This window comes from Parasteatoda tepidariorum, chromosome 3 (assembly GCF_982258835.1).
Source record: "Parasteatoda tepidariorum strain Cologne lab strain chromosome 3, Ptep-v5.0, whole genome shotgun sequence".
NCBI classification, from domain to species: domain Eukaryota; kingdom Metazoa; phylum Arthropoda; class Arachnida; order Araneae; family Theridiidae; genus Parasteatoda; species Parasteatoda tepidariorum.
In genome coordinates this window covers 78,922,347-78,945,415 of record NC_141757.1, presented here as the reverse complement: position 1 = coordinate 78,945,415, position 23,069 = coordinate 78,922,347, and the positions used below count along the sequence as shown (strand labels likewise).

At 27.4% G+C, this 23,069-nt stretch overlaps 2 protein-coding genes across 2 annotated transcripts in view; one reads left to right on the top strand and one right to left on the bottom strand.

Moving 5' to 3' along the window:
- Dhod (dihydroorotate dehydrogenase 2) overlaps positions 1-1,213 on the bottom strand; it is a 43,489-nt gene extending 42,276 nt beyond the window's left edge. The window contains exon 1 of the mRNA XM_087159655.1: positions 1,093-1,213. The gene's annotated coding sequence lies outside the window, so the exon portion shown is untranslated. The remainder of the gene's footprint in view (positions 1-1,092) is intronic.
- A 3,229-nt stretch (positions 1,214-4,442) lies between these two features.
- The window catches only part of bark (C-type lectin domain-containing protein bark beetle), a 95,824-nt gene continuing 77,197 nt past the window's right edge, over positions 4,443-23,069 (top strand). The window contains exon 1 of the mRNA XM_087159654.1: positions 4,443-5,040. Within this exon, the coding sequence (XP_087015780.1) occupies positions 4,756-5,040 (285 nt within the window). The 5' untranslated portion in view covers positions 4,443-4,755. The remainder of the gene's footprint in view (positions 5,041-23,069) is intronic.

Sequence of the window (23,069 nt, the reverse complement as noted above, 5' to 3'; positions counted from 1 at the left end):
TTTTAAAAGTAAAAATTCTAATAGCTAAATATAAACAAATGTAACTTTTATCAACATTCTTCAGATAAACACATAAAATTTTCTTTATTCAAAATACTTTTTTTAAAAGTAAAAATTCTAATAGCTAAATATAAACAAATGTAACTTTTATCAACATTCTTCAGATAAACACATAAAATTTTCTTTATTCAAAATACTTTTTTTAAAAGTAAAAATTCTAATAGCTAAATATAAACAAATGTAACTTTTATCAACATTCTTCAGATAAACACATAAAATTTTCTTTATTCAAAATACTTTTTTTAAAAGTAAAAATTCTAATAGCTAAATATAAACAAATGTAACTTTTATCAACATTCTTCAGATAAACACATATGGTATTTTCTCACTGAAATTTGTTTAGAGTTAAAAATTCATTCATTAGAGTTAAAAATCACTACTTTTCATCACCAAAGCAGTTTAAATTTCTTTGTAATTCTTGTTTATAATAATTAGTGAAAAGTAGTTTTAAAATATTGGTAAAGTTATACCAACTGCTAATTCTATATTTCAAATTATTAGGTATTTTTACTGAGAAAGATATATACACATCTCTAATCTAACATCATAATGTACAAAACATTAGAAACATCATATTAGTATTACAAGAAATTGCATAGTTTATTCTTACAAACACTAAAAAGTTTAGCAGTAAATGTATAATTCAAACATATTTTAACCGATTTATTGAAATGTATATTTTATAAACAATTCTAGGGCTATTTAAAATCTTGAGCAGTCCATTTAAATCGCTTAGATTCATTTAAGATGCTTTAGCTGATGAAGTATGAATATAAAATACAATCGAATGCTTTTGTAATTTTATATTTGAACACTAAATTATGTTATTTTATAATTCAAATGGAAATAGATCAGATAACACATATAAATACATTTGGAACTCAAATAATGTCTCACAACATAACACCAATGCAAGTTAAATAATATACGTGCTTTCAATCCGATTTCAAACTTAATTTACACCATATTACAGTAAAATCTATTGAAATCAAACATAACACATTAATAAAAAAAATAGTAACTTTTACTTACTTTGATATCTCTTTAAATCTTCGATAAAAAATGAAATTCTGCTGCAACATTCACGTGTTCAATGGAGCTTTAAATGGCGTTCCTACGTTAAAGGTACAGACGCTATTACCTCCTCTTCGTGACGTCACGGAGTTGAAATAGTTGAGCCAGCAGGCCTTCACCTTCTAGTAGGTTATGGCTACGCGCAGTTTCATTTCCCCTTTTTCAAAATTCTGACTTTCTATTGGTTCAGGCACTCAGGTAAGCTGTTCGCTTTCAGCAATCACCGGCAACTTTCAGCAAAGCGTCATCCGGAAGATGTCACGTGACCTTACGCAATATATTTCTCTCGCTCTTTTTAGTTTCACGGTAGTTTCGGTATTAAAAATTTATTGTTGGCGAAAAATGACTCATTTGGCGCAAAATGCTTGTTGCTTTTTTAGCCTTATTTTCTCTCTTCGACTTAGAGTCAATGTTTTAAATTATGTTTAGTTTTAATTTTTTTAAAGTTTAACTCGGGAAATTTAATTTTATTTCTAAATGTTATTGAACATTTTAAAAATTTCTAATTTTCTTTTAAAACATTAAATAAAAAATATATTAATATATTATTTTGCTAAAAAGCAAAAGAAAAATAATAATAATAATAATAATCTGCACGCAGCTTACTTATTAAACTATGAAGTATATGAAATCATAAAACTAATATAAGAAATAAAAGCTAATTTCAATGAAATTTATTTTATAAAACTGTTCCAAGTAAATTAAATCTAACTTAATTTATTCTATCTGAATTAAAATTCAAGTAAATTCTGGGAAAAAAAAATGATTTTTAGGTTTATTACTTTTTTTATACAAATGCGGATTCAAATATTTGGTTAAAGAATTAACACAATGCATGGTGACATTTTGTTGTAAAGAAATTATTAACTCACACTTTTAGCCCTGAAAAAAGTAGTATTCTGGTATTTACTAAGCAATTGATGTCGATACAATTAAGATCCCCCCTTCCCCGCTATATTACAAAGGTTTGTAAAATATTCATAATAAATTTTGGCCCCAGCAAGTATGTAAAACAATCTGAAGATTTAATCTTTCACGATTTTTTTATTTGCTCACAACACAAATTTTTAAATAATAACTAGTGGATTTAGAATCTGACTGTATTATTCATTTCATATCTATTTTTAAACTTTCAGAAATATTGTTTTTGGGAAGAAAAAAATGAAACAAAACATATTTTTCATCATAGTAGCCTAATTTCTTATGGCCTAATATAACAATAATGTATTTCGATCTGTTTATAATAATGGTTCAACTACCACTCTGCTAACCAGATATGAACACTAAAATTTCAAATTAAAGTTTATTCAATTTTATCACAGTCGTTGAACAGTCGACCCAAATTTTTGAATTTACGACTACCAATGTTCAACTCCATAGCCTTGTAACTGTGAAACCGATTCAGAAGATAAGGGAACTCCTGAATCAAGTATTGGGAGAAATTTGAGTTGCACGGAGAGGAAAATCATTAAAACCTCCCCTCTATTAGCCTGACGGCAAGGGATCTCTGAAAACCAAGATTCGTCTGCCACTGAGGCTATTTTACATCAGCACTATGTTTGGTGTGAGCCAGGTGCGGAACTCGTATCAACCAGCCATCGCTGGGATTCGAATCCGGGTACAAGTAATTGAAAGTCAATAAAAAGAGGAAAATATGGTTTAAATATAATAAATTTCAGCGTTCTGTTAGTGATTCGTACTCTAAAGGGAAAGGAAAACTTCGTCTTATCCAAAAGATTAAAAAATAAAAATAAATATTACAACATTTAATTGTGTTTTATTAAAATATTAACTAAGAAGAAACTTCTTTATTTGTTTAGTTTTAATCACAATATATTAGTCGTATAATGTAATTATAAATTCTTAAGCACGTTTTACGAAGGACTTGGAAAAGAGTAATAAAATGATAAACCACATTTTTAAATTGTTGTTTTCAAAAGCGTTTTATGGTGTAAAACATCACTATTTCATGAAAAAAGTGAATTTTTTTAAATTTTATATTAAGCTCTTATTAAATTGAAATTCGGCAAATTTGTTAATAATTTATGTGGAAACAATACTGAAAAAAAAAAGTGTTTGATGCAAAAATGTCATATGTCTAAAAAGTGCCAAAAGCTCTTCATATGTGCACTTTATTTACAAACACGCTTTCCTTTTAAAAAAATTTACAGATTTCCATTTGTAAATTGGCCTATTTTATGTTACTTCTAATTCAAATTGATCGGCAGGCGATAAAACAAAAGATTTCAATAAATATAAAAAACTGTAACTCACTTTCTAATTTCCTCCGAATCAGACTTCAAACTAACTAAAGTTGTGAAAGGAATTTTTCAAAATTAAAGACCGCATTTTGACATTGGTATGAATAAAAAATTCTATGGGAATTTTTGGCACTATTCCAAATTTACAATTCAAATTTTCACTTTCGAATATAAGAGAGTTCACCGTATTTTCACATAAGAAATATTTTAAATCTGTTATATTTTTCACATGATTATTGGTACGGAAAAAATTCCAGATAAAATTGCCAAAAGACATATTGGCATCCTGAGCGACGGTACTTTTTAACATAAGATCTATTTTTATTTTAAAATTTTATGGAATGAAAAAAACTTGAAATAGCATTATTTTTACAGTATACACCGTTAGCATTAGTATACAATGATTTTACAGTATATATTACATTAACTACTACTGTACATTACAATAATATTTACTGTAAAATTACTGCAATTAAATGAATATTACTGTAAAAATTATTGTCTAAAAGTTTACGGTAAAAATGAATTTCAGGGTAAAGTGAGGTTGCGAGTACTTTACTCAGGGTGCCAGTACTTTTTGCTTTAGTTTTATTCGGAGTTTTTTTACAATGCATGAAATAAAAATTTACGGACAAGATCACCGAATGCACCGAATCCTTTTCACAAACTGGGTGACTCATACTCTTCAGCATTAAGAGAAACATCTTTTTCATATTAAAGAATTTATGTAATAAGTTGCCACGAGTTTATGTTTTTTCTTATTTAAATATTTCAAAGTCACTAAATAATTCAAAGTCATTGTGATTCGGAAAACAATGGGGAGCAAACAATTTCTCTTAACCAGTAAAAAGTTTTATACACACTATGATAAGTTCTTCTTATCAATTCAATTCCATATAAAAGCAATTTATTTGCCGCAATGAAACTATTATTCCTCTGTTAAACATTGGCTTGGTGAATACTGTTTAGATGGCGCTGAATTAAAACGATAAAAAATGGCAACCCTGTAATTCAGAAACCACTTTATCCAGGAGCGACAAAAAATCAAAAGTAAGCTTTGTGATCGTGAGCCAGGTAGATAAGTTTTCGTTCGGTTGCCGCGCGCTGGATATCTTTTACGTACGTTTTTTTTAAACGGAGGATTGATAAAGTGAGTGTTTGCGGGGGACTGATTTACCCTCATCGGACATAATATGGGGGACTAAAAAAAAAAATTGTATAGAAATGCCCCTTTCCGTCAGTTTCCCCCCGTTTTCAATTCCATGTTTACAGTTATTTCATTGAGTTTATCCTAAGCCTAATAGAACGGACTCAGGTGTGTTGTGGTTTGAAAAGGCTCTTCCACGCCCTTTTGTTGTCGATGGTGAAAGTGCGATTTGGAAGGGGGCCACCCCCTATTATGATTATGTGGGTGTTGTTGTTAACTTTTTTAAACTTTGAAATACTTGTGAATGGAAGGACTACAGAATTAGGTGGATATATTTCGGGTACGTTGGTGCTGGATGCTTCAGATTCCCCGTTTGAAGTTCGTAAAGATATTATCATAGAAGGGGAATCAAATTTAATTATTAAACCAGGAGTTGAGTTAAGGTTCGCTCCAGGAATTGGAATTACCGTGTTAAGAGATGGTATTTTGGAGGCAAAGGTAAATATTTTTATGGATATCTATTTTATTATTATTATTACCATTAGTTTAATATTTATTTAAAACAGTGAACCAAATATAAATATTTTTTTATCGCTTTACGAATTGACAAAAAGCAATGAAATTTTTATATTTTGTTCATGGATATATATTTATTTTTTTTTAAATTTATCAATAAAACATTTTATTCTAAGAAAAAATGCTCGCGGCAATTAACATAAAATCACAGAATATATTTACTTCTATGAACGAATTCAAACAAAATATTTTGGATAAGCATGCGAGATAATATTATCTTACTATAATTCAAATATTTTTTTAAATTATAGGCTTTGTCTCTATTACTTTGTTTAAAAGTAGCGAATGAATTAATTTATTAAAAATAGGCTGTGTAATATCTTAGCAAAGTAAAAGAGGGAATTTAAAGTTTAAAAATTTTAAGAATAATACTACCCATTAATTTAGTAGCTCAAATATTTTGCACATTTGAAGTAAATAATGTATATACTCATGTACTGATGTATTTTCAAAAAGAACGAGCCATTTCTTTTTCCAATATAATTCCTAAATAAGTGTAAGAATTCAAATGATAGAGTCCATTTGTTTATAAATACATTTTTATTTAAATTTTTATTTGATTTGCTACATTTTTATTTAAGATGCTACGTTTTTATCTAAAGTTATTAGTAATTTTTTTAAAATTTCATTAATATTATGCTTTTTTATAATTCAGAAAATAAATCTTATGCAAGGGTACTGCATAAACGTCATCTCATTACTTCACATGATATAATTTAATAAATGCTACTCATATAACTTTATATGATATAAATTCATTCATGTTGGTCATCCTTAAGAAAAGATAAAATGTTATATTTCTCACTAAATAAAAAGAATTCTTTTTATAATTTAGAAGGAACTCTTCTTTCGTGGTTTTGAGTTAGTACATAAATGGAAAAACTTATTTTGTAAAAGGGTGAATGCAATTTAATGAAGCAAGAACTCTTAAAATGATATATTTTTACTTACCTGATATGCTATCATACAACTCAGGGTTTTTTTTAAACAAATTATTGTTTTATTTAAATTTAATAAATTCTTTGAATCGAAATGATTCAGTTCTCATAATTATCTAAGATAAAAATGGACTTAAGCATTATTTAAGCTATTAATTAAATGTTTAATTATTTAATTTATAAATTACATTATTTAGAGTTATTTATTGAAATAATATACATAAGTTATAAATTATTTATTAAGTTATAAATTATAAGACCATGTCTACAATATTACAAGACTTTGTTAATAATTCTTCTCATAAAACTATTATTAATCAAAAGCTGATTAAAATAAATGTTTAACTTAAAGCATGTAAAGCATTAAAAATATGAAAAATATTAATTTTTATATCCTTTGGTAGTTTGAATATTTTGTATATTTAAATTAAATCATGTATATATTCACATATAGTGATGCATTTAAAAAAATAAATATTTAGTCTGAAATTGCATTTATTTAAATTTGTATCAGGATACCTTGGATTAAAAGGATAAACTCAATAAAATGAGTTGAAAATTGAACTCATAAGAAATGTTGATATAGTTCAAATTTCATTTGTCGAGATAGTTCAAATTTCATTAACTGTTAGAAAAATTATTTTAGAAACTTTTTTTGAAAGTTTGGGAGCAAAGAAATATAAATTATTAAAATTATGGAAGCTTACTAAAAATATACTTATTTATTCAAAAAATATATATAGAGAGAGGTCAAATTTAAGTAGATCTGCAGAACTGAGGAAATTGCAAAAAATTACTCAACAAAATTACTCTCAGCAACCATTTCAAACAATGTCATTTCAAAATAGCCATTTTTTATGATTTTTCCGACACATTAGGAAATTTATCTGATAAAATAAAAGTACTTTTTTCTATAAAGTAGAAGTATAAATATGCTAGAATGCTTTCCGTAAAATCACGAGCTACATTTGTAATTGTTTATCATTGGACGACATTACAAAGCCTTGTAAATTATCTTCTAACTTAGAGTTTCTTTATTATAATTTTGTGTTATTACTTTTTTCTTGTTTATTGCGTAGAAGAAAAAATATCTTATAAATATTTGAAATTTAGCAAAATTTAAATACACAATTTGAAACGCAATAAAAAAAACATAAATGTATATTTATGTATAATAAAAAATACTTACATGTAATAGAAATATAACATAACCTCATCAAATATTTTACATAACATTATGTTTAAAAATGTTATGAAGTGAAATTAAACGTGTGTTGCAGTTTAATATTTTGAGAGTGGGTAATAGTTCGCAAAAAATGTTACAGACGTTGTATGAAATTTTTGAGGACCTTAAGTCTCATACTAAAAATTATACCAGTGGGACCCAGTTCCTTCCATAAAGTTAGTTGCTTTATTTTAAGAGATAGTTAAATAGATCATTTCTAAATCCAAGCAATATAAGTATTATAAATTGGAAGTGTCATTTATAAGAAAGCAAATAAAATATACCCAAGAAAAAACGCATTTTTAGAATGCTGCTTAAGATACAGCATAAAAACTGTATAATATACAGTTATTAATAATTATACATAAACAATATACTCTCAAAATTAAGCAAAAATGTGTGAAAAAAAATCAGATATCAATACAGTATTGGAAAACCCATTCATTCAAAATTGAAATAGCATATACTCATTTTTGTACAAAATGTATTGCCTCAAAAGTGATCTGAAGGAAAAAATATGTGAAAGAGATGCTCATTGACTGACAGGAGGATTCGAACCAATGTCCTCCGGGAATATAATAGGATGCTCTAACCACCATACTTGTACGCCCCAGTCCAGGGAAAGTTAAGAAGCTTTTCATTGTGGCCTCTGCAATATCACCATATCATGCTAATTTCCAATTTTAATGGTACAAAGAAATACATTTTGAAAACATAATCACCATAGCTTAGTCAGGTCGGTAATTTCACTATTACTTAGTTCGCTTTTTCTGAAGAAAAAAAAGAAGTTTTAATCGAATAGAATGTATGTCACAATATGTCATTGCCGGGGCCACTATTTAAAAGGAGATTCCTAACTCTTCCTGAACTTGAGTGTACAACCATGGTGGTTAGAGCATCCTTTTACGAACCCGGAATTTCTTGGTTCGTATCCTGTTGGCAGCCAATGAAGATCTCTCACACATTTGTCCCTTCAAATCACTTTTGAAACTTTGCATTTTGTTCAAAAATGTGTATATGCTACTTCAGTTTTGAATACATGACCCTTTCAAATTCGACTATATTTCTTTCGAAGCTATTTTGTCACATTTTTGCTTAATTTTGAGAAAACCTTTTTTACAGTGTATATGTAAAATAATTTAATATGTATTAATTAAACTTAATTAATTCACTAATACTTAAAATAAACATATTTAAACCGTACAAATTAAATTTACTATTCTAAATTTGAAAGCCCCATTATCTTTTTGCTTTTAATTAATACTCACGAATCTTCTATGACAGTGAACAGTTTTGTAGAAATGCCACTAAACAAATACTCACTTTTAAAAAAAAAATTTAAATTTTTCATTTTTTTGCCAAAATGTATATTTTTTTACTATATTTCATAAAAAAGAACTCCTAAAAGAGTCCTGAATTAGTAGAAAATCAATAAAAATTACATTATTAAGATTTTAAGGAATTTGACTTATTTTTTTATTTATCTTACCTAGCACAATATCCACTGAAAATGAAATACTCAAAGATCTCAAATTCGTCATTCTTATTTGTATTTTTACGCTTACCTTTGATGATAAAACGGATGATAAGAAATATTTCTCACTCTTGTTGTCATCTTTATCTTAAAAAATGCCCGTTACTCCGGCTGTCATGGCAAACTTATCAGTTCGTTTAGTTTTCTTTTTTCTTTTCTAAATAAATGCCATCGGGTCTCTTTTCAGCTTGAGTACCTAACACTTAAAAGACTTTTAAGAACAGTTTAAATGTTTCATTATTTGATTAAAAGTTATTCTCAAATGAAGCATAATACTTATTTAACTTCTTAGTCATTTTGTTTAAAATAGGAAACATGGATTAAAAGTTTTAAATTAAAATATTTTAATAGACTTCAACTGAAGGATTTTTATTAGAAAATATTAACACAATGTTGTGTTATTTCTGTACGTTTAATATGCTTTTAATAACTGCAAATGGCCCAAGAAATCACTAAAGATTTGAGAAAACAGTAAAAATTGGTTTCATTTATTATGTTATTTAAAACATTTTATGATCGAGTTTAAAGTTTGAACTTTAAGAAATGAAAGGTAGTCTTGATGCGTAAACTTCTTCGGTTACTTTAATACATTTTATATTAACTGTTACTTACTTATATGAACTTTGCAGGTAGTGGTATCCAATGTTTCATATGTATAATGTTAAGTTGAAATTTAAGGCAATGTTAATCTATGAAAAAAATTATTCTGTCGGTTATTTTTGACCCAAGTACAGCATCTGTTACATAAAATATTTTTTTTGATTTTCTTATAGCACTATCAACAAGGAGAACAAGTCAATCCTTAATGACTTTTGATCTAAGTGATGTAGTAAATCTGACCGATATCGATATTTTTTTAAAAAACTGCCTTTGTGTCTGAAAGAGAACTGTTGAATGATATCAATTACCATATTGTAGCCTTAGCGTTTAGTAATTCATTTTTTTTTTTGGGGGGGGGGTTATTTCCATATTTACTATCTATTATCAATGAAAGATTTTCTAGTTACAAAATTTAATTTCAACAACTTTCGGGAAAAAAGTTCTTGTTGAAATTTTTTAAAATCTTTTTAATAAAATTATTTAATTTATTACAGTTATTTAAGTTTTAATATTTTTAATACAGCTGGAAATTTTGTAAATTGAAATAATTCATTTACAATACATAATATCATCAATTATGAAATCATTTTGAAGGCGTGTTTTCCAGGAAAAAGTTTGTACTTACATTAGGTTACGTATGCTAATTTTTGTGAAAGTGGCTTGAAATGTTGTTGCAATTATTTGCGTATGTTTTCTATTAATGATTCAAGTCTGAAATTTTTTTTTAATTAATTGAAAAAAGAAACAAAATAACTCAGAGTTGAAAATACTATGTTACTCAATTAAATAAATTTTTATTAATTTTTTTGTGAGCATCCGATTATCACGGCCTTAACCGCATTCAGAAATAGACTATACATAAATATTTTATGATCGCTTGAAACCATAGGCGAAGCGTATTTTTCACGGAAAACATTGTGCAAACATTGCGAAATGTATGTTAATTATGTTAAAAGTTGTTTGAGATATTGTTGGAATTACTTGCGTGCGTTTTGTATCAATTACCTCATCCTAAAATATTTTTAAGAAATAATTAACAAAAACAATCACTCAGAATTAAAAATGCTACATTTTTAAATGAAAAATAATTTAAAAAATATTTTTTTTGGCCATTCGATTTGTGATGTTGTAAAAAGCTATTTAGAAATTGACAAAAAGTTCTGTTATATTCGCATGGTTATATTTAGTTTGTAACTCACGCTAGGTTATTTGAAATGTATATGGAATTATTTGTACTTTTCTGTCAAAGGGAGCCAAACTATTAATGCTATGTAATAATAGATGCATAATATACTAATATAGTTGCATAATATTGGTGCAACAATTATTGGTTTTTCTCCCTCCCTTTTTTTTCGCAGTCTCTTTTAACGGTTAAGTACTTGTTTTTCGAAATAATTTTTTGTTTGTCCCAAATATTATTGCGCACAAAACTAAATGTTGGTGCACTGATTTTTATAAATATTGAAATTAATTCATTTTGCATTTCATGTGAGTCAAATAGGTTAATTCCATAAATAATGATGAATTTAAAACTACTAGAATGGAGGTACTACTAAACAATACGAATTTCAAACTTCCCGTTTACGTCTTATGAAAACTAAAAAGTTGTTTTGTGGTTAGAATTGGCTCTGTTCAAGGTGCCTCTCTAAGCGATGAAAAATAAACATAAAAATATAATAAGTTGTCTCTACAAGATTTCTCGCAAAAAAGCCGTTGAGTATTTTTCTAAGCTCTTCAAGGCCACTTGCGAAGGTCATTAGCACGCAAAAGAATCAAGTCTGGTTGCAAATATCATTGGTGTCCAAATATAATACACTTTACAATCAGTTTACCTTAAAAACTGGCGATAGAATTTTCCTTACTTCATTTTCGGCCCATTTCCACTGGTAATATTAGCGTACCTCACACTCTAATGGTTTTCTGAGCTTTTGGCTCAGAGAAGGAGTGGTTTTTCTTTTTTTAGGAAAACGTGGATGTTTGTTATCAGAACTTAAATTAATAATCTTTTAAGTCCTTTTTTTTTAAATGTAGCCTAAAATAATATTTAGTCGTAGGAAACATGTTTTTGTTTAATTAAACACATTATCTTTGACGGAAAACTGAATAATAATTATTGAGTAATAAACATAACTAAGAATTTTTTTATGCTTTTTTAGTAATACAAGCAAAATTTCACACAGAATAAGCTTTTAATTTTCTTTTATTTAAATTCATTTTAAAAAATTATTATAATTTATAAGTATTACCTAATTAAAAACTTCATTCGGTTAAAAAAAAATATCAATAACAAATAACAGTCGATCTGTTTCAAGCGCTTCAAAAATAGGCGCCCTCTTACAAGATTTGCCAAACGTGAATGAGAAGAAACAAAAGTGATTTAAAATTAAGAACGTAGAGTTGCGCATTAAAAATGCAATAATAAAGAATGGAAATAATAATACAAATAAATATCTCACTTTTCGCTCTTCTCATTCGCGCCTGGCAAGTCTTGAAAATAAACGTCGATTTTTTAAGCGTTTGAAACAAACCGACTGTTATTTGTTATTAATATTTTTTTAAAGCAAATAAAGTTTTGAATTAGTTAACATTTTACCGCTTCTGTTTCTTGGGAATATTTATTTAAAGTTTATAAATATATTTGCAAAAACTGGGATGTATATAAAATAAAAAAGGTGTTTTTTTAAAACCTTTGCCCTTTTAAGAATATTTATTGCCAAATAAGTATTTTGAGCAGGTTTACTTAATTTATCATTTAACTCAAAAATATTTATGTCATAAAATTCTAAAGTAACAATGCCACAGTACATTAAAAAGGATGTAAAACATCATGTACACTACAACGTGCAGCATATTTAAAGGTTTCAAAAATGATACGTGTGGGAAAGCAGAAAAAAAAATTAGACATAAGATTTCTCAAGAATATAAGAAGCGTATTTTCCCCTCTCTTTAAATGCATTTGCTTTTTAAGCACGTTTTGAATCCGTGATATCCTCTACGAGTTGCCATTGTTTTTGAAGTGTCTAAAACACTATATAATTTGTTTTTTCCAATTTTAAAAACTATTATCAAATGCATATACAGGGAATTAAAAGTAACTCTAATGAATTTCACACATAAATGCTTTGAATTTGTTATACTATAAGGGTCTTTTTTTAATTTAACCACCAATCACGATCATCTGTACTATTTTTTATCATGCCAACAAAATATACCTCACTAAAAGTATAGCTTTAATATTTATTGATTTTTTGATGAATTATTTATAGATGTTTGTATACTACACATTGTTTATATTATGTCATAATTTTTATAAACTCTTTTTGTAACGGCACATTTCTATAAACACTTTTTGTAGCCCTTTATTTAGTTATTGCCGCTATAGAGAGAGTTCAAAATTACATTACTCAAAGTTAATGGACATAAAGAAAATTTGTATTAAAAAATTAGATATCATATGTATAATCAGGGGTATACATATGATATGTATAATCCAGACATTTTGTGAAAGGTCCGTTTTTGTAAAATTGTGAAAAAATTACTCGTAATTTGTGAATATAAAATAAACGTTAAGTTACATTCTTTCAACCAGGGTCCGCTTTTGTGGATTTGTGCAAATAGGGTCCGTTATTGCAAAAAAACTTTTTCAAGGAGTTTTTAAATTGTAAAGACATACAAGATTATGCTTAACACTGTAAAATTATAATAAATAAAAAAAATTAAATTTTCAAAAATAAACAGCAATTGTTGCAACTAAATGAGAGGGGCAACATACAAATATTTCGTATTTAGCTTTTACTGCTGAACGCAGAATATTTATTTCGGACGAATAAAGGAAGAAGCGTCTGCCGAAGACAAAACTTAGTTTGTTTACATCTGTCTTTCTCTCCCCCCCCCCCTGGGAAGGTTTTATTCGATTAGCAAAACAATAATGAAGATAAACAAATTTGTGAAGAGTCCGATTAAAAGATAAATTATTTTGTGAAGGGTCTGTTTTTAAGTTAAAATATTTTGTGAAGGGTCCGTTTTTAAGAAAATATATTTTGTGAAGGGTCCGTTAACGGACCCAAATTTCTTCTAAACAGACCTCAGATAATACAAAAAATAGATAACTTTAAAACATCTGTTATATCCGCCGTTGAACAGCCGACTCAATTTAGGGTTTACGGCTACTAATGTTCAACTCCGTAGCCTTGTAATTTTGAACCCAATAAAGAAGACAAGGCAACTCCTGGATCAAATATTGGGAGAAATATGCCTTCGTGAAGAACTTTTTGATGGAACTAACCCGCATTTGCGTTACATGGAGAGGAAAACTACGAAAACTTTCCACGTTTAGCCGGATGGCAAGGGGATTCTTATCTATGATTCACCTATCATTGAGAATATTTTACGTCAGCATAGTGGTCGGTACGAGCTGGGTGCGGGATTCGAATCGACCAGCTATCGCTGGGATCGAACCTAGGTCACCTCATTGGGAGACGAGCTCTCTATCCCCTGAGCCACCACGGCTTTTAAACATCTGTTATAAAAAAACTTAGGTTTGTTTTAAATTAATGTTTTATTTCGTTGTCTTGACTTGTCTAGTTCTAACACCTATCATTAGGTTTCACCCACACAGTTTGTTGAAAGGTTGTCTAGTCCAGCAATTCCCAATTTTTTTACGGTTATGGAACTTTAAATGATCGAGTATATTTCAGCATTAAGTTACTGGGTTACGTAAAATTTATTAACAGCTGTGAATATGTTAACCAAAGAAAGATTACTGATTTTTTTGATAATATTAAACAATGTGAAGAATAAAATTTTCTCTATCATCGTATATCAAATATAATCTTAAAATTATAGGGTTTATGTCAAACAGTTAAAATTGCAAGCTTGGTGTAGGATCTAGTCAAGTTCTGAATTTATTCTTGATATATGCATAAGTTGAAAATGAATAAAAGGTGCTGAATTATAGTTTTAAAAAAAGAACTGTTATGTACGTTGAAAAGGGTTATCAGAAAAACATAATTCCTTTTTCTAAAATTTGGTCATATTATTTTGAATAGAAAAGCTCGATGAGAGATACTGTCTTTTTTATAAATGCTTATTCTTTTCATAATTTCAATATATTGTAACAAGAAGAAATATTTAAAAAAAAAATTCTATTTCTTTCTTGGTGGCATTTTACTTAAATAATTTCATAAACATAACCAAAATATCTAATAAGTTATGCTTTATTGTTCAGATGAAAATTTATTCACAGATTTCAAAAATCACTGTTCATTAACAAAAAAATTAAACTCTCGTATCCCCTATGACACTGCCGGGGAACCCTAAGGTTCCGAGCAGTAGTCATAGTGTCATAGGCCGCGGAACACCTATTGGGAACCGCTGATCTAGTCAAAGGTGTAACAAAATGTCCTTATCATAAATGATATCTACAGAACTAGAAATCCATAAATATTGAGTTGTCTAATTTTAGTACTATTTCCAAGATATATTTAATAAGCTTAGTTAGTGGCATTGTATAAGATCTTTACTGTAACAAAACATAATTCTTAGTCATTATTTTACAATTTTATCTAAGTTCAACTTATCTTGGCAAGTAAATATTGACTCAGATAATAAAAAATATTACGTTATCATTGGAAAATTATTGCCTTTGCGACAAATATATTTTCTTTTACTACTGTTCCATTTTGTTTTACTAAATTTGAAATTTGATACAAGTTCCGAAACAAAACGACTAGGCGATTTCAGATTTATTTTTCATATCCTATAGTTTTTACTGACCCTTTTGAAAATAAAAATCTTTTTATGCAATAGAACATCAGTTTAAAATAAAATTGAAATACATTCTCATCATTAATGCATGAATTTATGAAATATGATGCAATAAATCAGTTTAAATAAATTATAATGTAAGAATGTTAGAAGAATAAAATGAAATATACTTTTAAGATAATAGTGCAAAAATTACCTTTTTATATACATTTCACTATTTTAATTATAGGAAGTATAAAGATTCACTTATTTTTTAATCGCACCTTATAGTGTTTTAAAATAGCAAATTAAATAGTTTTTTCCCTTAAAAAATGAAAAAAAAAGGGGGAGAAAGGGAGAAGAAGTTACGTTTTCCAGCGCGTCTGAAAAAGAAATGAGAATAAAAGCTGGTTAAGTGATAAAAATGCTCTACTATCTAATATTATTGATGCGGTTAGTTAAAATGCCTTTTTTTGTTTGAAATATTGATCTGCATTTTTCTTAATCTGATTTTCGTTACTAAATTAATAGTAAATTCTGTAAGTTTCTTAGTGATACCAGTTAAAAAAAAATTATTTTTCCTTTGCAGAATTTTTACTAAGCATATTTTCATACTTTTTTCATTATTTTGTATTAATTTAGGTTAAAATAAGTGAAAAATATTATGTATAGCATTTTAATAATTCATGTTTATGAAATACAACAGGAAACACCTATATCTTTTTCTGTGCTGAAGATAAAATCTTCCAAACATGGCTTACTTCTAAACAATAATTTTCTTCAATTTTTCACTTATTTTTTAAAACTTATTGTAGCAATAAAGATATAAGAGAAATGGCTATTTATCACTGGAATTTCTTCAATTTATTAAATAAATCATTGATAAATTTTTGAGCAAAAATGAAATTTTTTTTTCAAACTACTTTTTTAGGATTTCATAATTTCTAACCGATTTTTTAGTACTTATTGAACTGTTCTTTTTTTACAATAAAAAAATACCGAAATTCATTTTTACTTGCACTGAGAGCATAAAAAAACTATTAAAAAGGACATCAGTGTCCAGCTGCTTCAAAGTGTTAAAAGAATTATAAATATGTAGCATTTTTTAAAAGTGTGAATATAGTGCTTGTTTATATTTGCTTTAAAAATTAAATTACTATATAAATCAGAGTTTTTTCAAACCATGGTGTTGCTACAAGTTTAATGGCTTGTTTGCATGGTATTCTTTTTCATAAAAAGAAGCTAATGAATGAAAAATGCGGTTTACGTTTTAACTTTAAAAAAAAAGGACGCAATTTGCAGTTTGAACCTAATGTGTGCTTAAAATAAATGAAGAAAAAGCAAGATACATTGAAATTAGTAATAAAACAAGAACATCTGTATTATTTATTCTCATCAATAAGTTATAATATAATCTAGTCTACTGCTTCATATTATCTATAGAATATCTATATCTTATTGAAAAAAAATTCATAGATTTTTTTTAATATTATGTACGTCTATATTCGAGAACATTTTACAAAAATTATAAGCTTTACGATGCTACTAATAAACTTTGCACAACATTAATGCTACTTATATACTAATTATACTTTTGTATGCTTGTTACATTCTTCTTAAACATTAACTAATTATTACTTATGGGCCAGTTACTTACTTCTTATATTATTTATATACTTTTTACATTATTCTTATACCTTATAAACTTGTTGCATTATACTTATATGGCTTGTTACTTACTATTTATTTACTAGTTAGATACTAGTTACAAACTACTTATACTATTTCATACCATTAGTATGAAATATATAGTATACTTTATACATAATAATTATCCTACTTACATACTTGTTACATAATATTTATGCTACTTATATATTAGTTATATATTAGTTATGTACTATTTATATGAAATACACTGTAAAAATTCCGGATGAAATAACGATGAAAAGTATTGGCACCGTGAGTGCTGATACTTTTTACATAAATATTTACTGTAAAATCACTAAATCACTATAATTAAGAAATATTGATGTAAAAATACGGTATAAAATTTTATGGTAAAATTGGATTTCACAGACGCTACTCTCAGGGTGTCAGTATTTTTTACCTTAATTTAATCCGGAATTTTTTAGTGTTCTTCATATAAATGAGAAAAATACATCGCATTTTGTGTTGACGTGCATATGAGTATGAAAACTCAACGCAAAAATTTATCGGCGCTTTTCATACCCACCGATTTGTTTTTACTCCTACAATTTTTCATTTGTTTTGCTTAAAATGCATCTTCAATTGCTGTTAAGATTCTATTTGATTCTTTAGGTTTTTTTGATTAATTTAATGACAAATTCTGAATATTTTCAAATCTTTTTTCTCCTAATTTACAGCCATATAGATAAAAATAATAACATTGCAAATTGTCCAAAATTTTTTCTCTTTGAAAATACCTGCATCAATATACTATGCCTATCAGATCGAATCGGAAGAAAATATTCTTTACTGCTTTTACAAGGTATTTATTTAGCGTGGAGTTTTACATGATCGACTATACAGTTTTTTCGTTTCACGAATTTTCTCTTATTTAATACTTAAAATCTAGTTTAAACATGAAAAAATTATGTAAAAATATATTTATTTTATTAAATGTAAAAGTTTTATGGATCTTTGTTTTAACATTTCGTAGTTTAAAGTTATAAAAGAACACTTTGTTATAGTTGATTGCTATTTGTAAACCAAAATTCGGAAGTCATAAATTCAGACAAAGTTTAGTACATTAAATAAAGCCTATGACTTTATTTCGTTATGTTACGTGATAACACTGGCTTTAGAATTTATTACCATCGATTAAGTATTTTCTTCATAAATTCGCAGGTGACTTCACAGTTTCGAAGTGGAGCATAAAACATTCTCTGGGTGTATTTTAAAGAGTTTGAAGATTTCTACCATCTTTACCTGAAATAGAGCGAGTAGTTTTCTTTTTAAATTTTTTTGGAAAACAAGTTTGTGTTCGTAAAGTGTTATAGCTTTATTCATATTTATGGAGATTCGGTTCTTTTTATCGCTGTTCTTCCCGCTGTTTATCTTGCCGTGTTCGGAAGTTACACCTAATTGCCGAGGATGGATTAAAATATTCGTTCTGGAAGGATGGACAATTCGCACCATTCAGTGAACTTGCTTTCTTTCCCACCAATCGACACTTCCGAAAAAAATAGTTTTCTAATCTTTTTTTCTTTCTGTGAGAGTTGTTAGGGCTTAACTCGGTGGATAAATGACCGAACGGTGAAAGAACTCAAAGGAATGCTTCAATTTCTCATTTAGAAAGATTTTTGAAACATTCATCAGTCAATTTGGTGACATGCCTTTGGCATATTCTTTGTCTACCAATTTTCCCAACTGTGTTTTCACTTGACTAAATCTCCAGTTTAGGTATCACCTGGAAAATTAGTACATAACTTAAAACAATAATAGATAAACGCTAGAATATATGTTTGGCTTATAAATATTTAATTATAGCTAGATTTCTTGAAAATCTTACATTCATTCATCAGTTTATGCAATTCTTCACCAAAGATCGGTAAATTACTAATAGCATATTGGAATCATCAGTTCATGAATTCATGTTAAGACTGGTTTTGCGAATTATAGAATTATAGAATTTTGCGATGATATAGAATTGAGAATTTAAAATTGGTTTTAAGAATTAATAATGTGTTAATATTGGTTTTAAGAAAGGGTAAAAACTCAAATAGTTTATTAATTGCATGTTTAGCTTATAAATATTTAATTACGGTTGGATTTCTTGAAACTCTTATTATCACTCATCAGTTCTTAAGATTCTTCAAAAAAAGATCGATAAATTACCAATAGCATATTTGTAACAGTTCATGAAGTCAATGTTATGTTAAGATTAGTTTTAATAACTGCGTTGAAATCAAATAGTGCAGAGAAAATCCATAAATTAATTTAGCTTAATTCAAGTATTTGGTAAATTATACAGGTGCCTGTTATTTCCCCTTTTTTCATGTTTTCATTATTTGTGATGAAAATATGTCTAATTATATTATATTTTAATCGCTGCTGTAAAATAAGCAATTTGTTTTTATTATTTAAACATTCTTTCCTAAAAATAATTAAAAAAAATATTATTTGAACTACCAGAAATAAGGTGATGAAAGTAAAAGATGCGAATACACTTTACTCAAAATCAAGTTTTTCGACAACAAACATGCATTATCTGATTAATTTTCAAGAGATTATCAGTTGTATAAGTTAATGAGTTAATGATTAATCTTTAAAATGTTTGGTTTTATAAATATTTTTTTTACACTCTGTAATACCAAAAATGATTGTTTTAATGTTTGAAAGTTTTGAAAAAAACCCCCCAACTTTTTGAAAAGACTTTTGAAAAATGAACCGAATGTTTTAAACTATTTTTCGAGAAAACAGCCATCGGTACGAATTCAGAACGATAGTTGCCATTAATAGCATCTTATGTCAGTCGAGTAATTGATACAATTCTTTTTTTAAATAAAACATTATCATTCGAAACTTTTAATTACTTTACTTAAAAAAAATCAAAATTGTAATCACACAGTTTTAGATATTTACTCAAAAAATAAATTCAGCTATATCATATACTATGTCACGTATTTCATAAAATGATTTTCTGAATTTAAAACTTATAGTCTAGCCAATGTTCAAATCATTATTTTTTGTTCATATCATTGCTCATATAATTATTTTCTGAATATGTTTTTAATTTCAAGTTTAAATTAAAAAAATGCGTTTCAGATGTTAATATAAAGGATTGTCCTAGCAAGTTTTTTACAATAGAATGATTGTATGCTGTAAAATATAAATAGTTTTTTTTTATCTGAAAACGTTTCTGTTAGTAAAATCCAAGGTAAAAATTTCAAAAACTCTACAAATGTGAAACAATTATTACTAAGTTATCTGCCGGATTTTCATACTCTTAATTTTCCCGTAATTTGCACTTTTCAAAAATGACTTGAATTTTTATTATTTAATTGAAATTTATGGTTATGGTTAAATTTAACCTATTCAGCTTCGAATACTGTTTTAGAAAATAATCTAAAAGTATTCTTTATTCCAAAGAAGCACCTACAGACGAGCTTAGGGATAGCGTGAATGTCCGATCGAGGAATTTGGACCTTGTCCACTCGTATCGGTTAACCGACGCTAGGTTAAGTTTCACAGTTTGAGTGATTATTTTTGGTGATTAAACCACTTTCTCAAAGAATCACTTCAATATTTAACCATAATATCAATTCATGTTGCTATAATATAAAGCGAGTTTGTTGTAACCTTAACCCTTTGACGTAGAATTTCTATTAAATATATTTTTCATATTTTTATCATTTTTGTATTAATTTAAGTGAAAAATATTAAATTTAGCATTTCAATAATTTATAGTTATGAAATACAACATGGGTCACGGGTGTCTTTTTCTACGTTGAAGGTAAAATCTTCCAAACAATAATTTTTCGAATATCTTTCACTTCTTTATATCTTTTCACTTATTTGCAGCTATTTAAATCTAAGAGAAACCTCATCACTGAAATTTCTGAAAATCAATTATTGATAAATTTTTAAGTATGAATGGAAAAAAAAATTTAACTACTTTTTTTTTATTTTATATTTTAGTACACATATAATAACAATAATCTAACTGATTTTTTCATTAACTATTACACTGTTTTTTTTTTTTTTTTTTTAATGAGAAAGCATATTTTTACTTCTAATATGAGAGCCAGAAAAAATATATGAAAGGGAAGGCGGTGTCCCATCTGCATCAAAGAGTTGAAAAGCGTTATGTTGAACCAAATTTCCATTAAAATTGAACAATAGCAATTTTGGCATCAAGTTTGAAAGATATTATCGTTTAACAGCCTCTTAAATTCTAACAGTGTGAGAAGGAGAGGGTAGTGAGAACGAGTTCTTAGTTGTCTGACTTAATTTTAAATTTTTTATAACACCTATCTAAATTATTTAATGGAACTATATTTTCAGAGATTAATTTTTAAGGCACCCTTTTTTTAGTTTAACATAGTAGCTTTCATTGATTATGCGGATATTGAATTCATCAAACAAAGTTCAGAACAAAATAGAAAAGGTCAGTATTTTACCTAAAATTCCATCTTGTTTAAAACGATTCCTCGTTTTTATTTGTTTATGTAAATTTTATAAAAATAAATGTATACAACGGAGCATTGTTTTTTTGGTACGATTCCTTCCTCTATGTCTGTTTATCATAAAAAGTGGTATCACGTGGTGATTGTTTTCTTCTAGTTTATTTCTCGGGCCATCGACTTCTCAAGAAAAAGTATCTAATTATTATTCCCAATATTCATCCTCCCAAAAAAAGAAACACGATTTGGTTTCAGTTCAATAAGCAAAGCTTGCTTTGTTTTTAAGTTTCAGTTTTCAGATGGACGCAATCTGTGTTCCATCCATTTAGAGATGTCTCTCTATATGTTTATCAATTTTTTTTTCCAATTTCGTGCGTTCTAAATAAGTCTGCATTTTAATTCTTTATCTGTATTTTGATAAATTTTATTTGTTTATAAAAAATAATAGGAAATTAAAAAGAAGAGCTTAAAGTAAATACAAATGTAATTTATGTATTTTTAAAATTAAATTTTTTAATCAGCTAAGAAATTTTTTAATGATGTCTGGGAATTTAATTGAGAACTATTCAAAATTCATTCTATTTGTTTCTGGAAAGGAAAATAAAATGCAACAAAAAGAAATTATTCTAAAACAAGTTTTATGTATCTAGGACGATCCATGATATTCAAGTTTTTCTGAAATACCCTCATTTTTATTGTATGGTAGTATGGGTTTTTATTACATTATTTCTGCTAGTTATATAATATAATTAAGCTAATTTGCTAATAACATTTCATGTAGCATTTTAGCAATAATGTGATAGTATTTTTTTTTAGATTGAGACGCAATCGTACAGTGAGTGATTAACTGTAAAAGAACCAGGGTTCTATCCCCGATAAAAGCATAAAATACGACTTGGGGACTCTAACCTATGATCCGTCTCCCACTGAGGATATTTCACGTCAACACTGTGGTCGGTACAAGCCGGATGTGGAGTTCGTATCGACTAGCCATCACTGAGATTCGAACCCGGTTCACCTCATTGGAAGGCGAGCACACTATCCCTTGATCCACCATGGTTCTGCCTTTCCTATTGTCAACTTTTTGAAAGAAAAAAAAAATTTATTTTACTTGGGAGGCTCTGCCTTTTGCTTGCTCAATTCGCTCACCACCCCCACAATTACTTCTCATTCACTGATTCTATTTTTTTTAAAAGTAAAAGTCGTTATTTTTCGCGAAAACAAAGAACATTTTATAAATAAAATATGTAACTTTAATAATTTTATGAACTAAAATAACTAATTGGAATTTCGGAAAAAAAGAAGAATGCTTTAAGTTTACCAATAAAAATTGCCATTTATTTCAGCACGTTAAAATTTAGCGCTGTTGTTGCACATTTGTGAACCTGCATAACAGCCCGCATCCTAAATTAGCGGCAACTACGCTTACGAATTTTTGATTAAAATAAATAATACTTCATAAAGCAGAAAGTTTTTTTTTAATAACATCTAATACTAATAAACAAAAATTAAAACACTAAACAATGTAATTAATCTCTATTTTTCAATTTATATTTAAAGTTAATTGAAGTTAAATATTTCACCTTCTCTAATAAGAAGAGCTCTTTCTTTTTATTTTCCATGGTCCTGAAAATTTTCTTCGAAGGATCTGCCATCATATAAAATAGCGTTTCTTTACGAATAATATGTTATTTTAATGATTATTATTTGTTTGTAAGAGTTACTCATGACAGCTTGGTTCAGCGCCTTTTATGCTGATT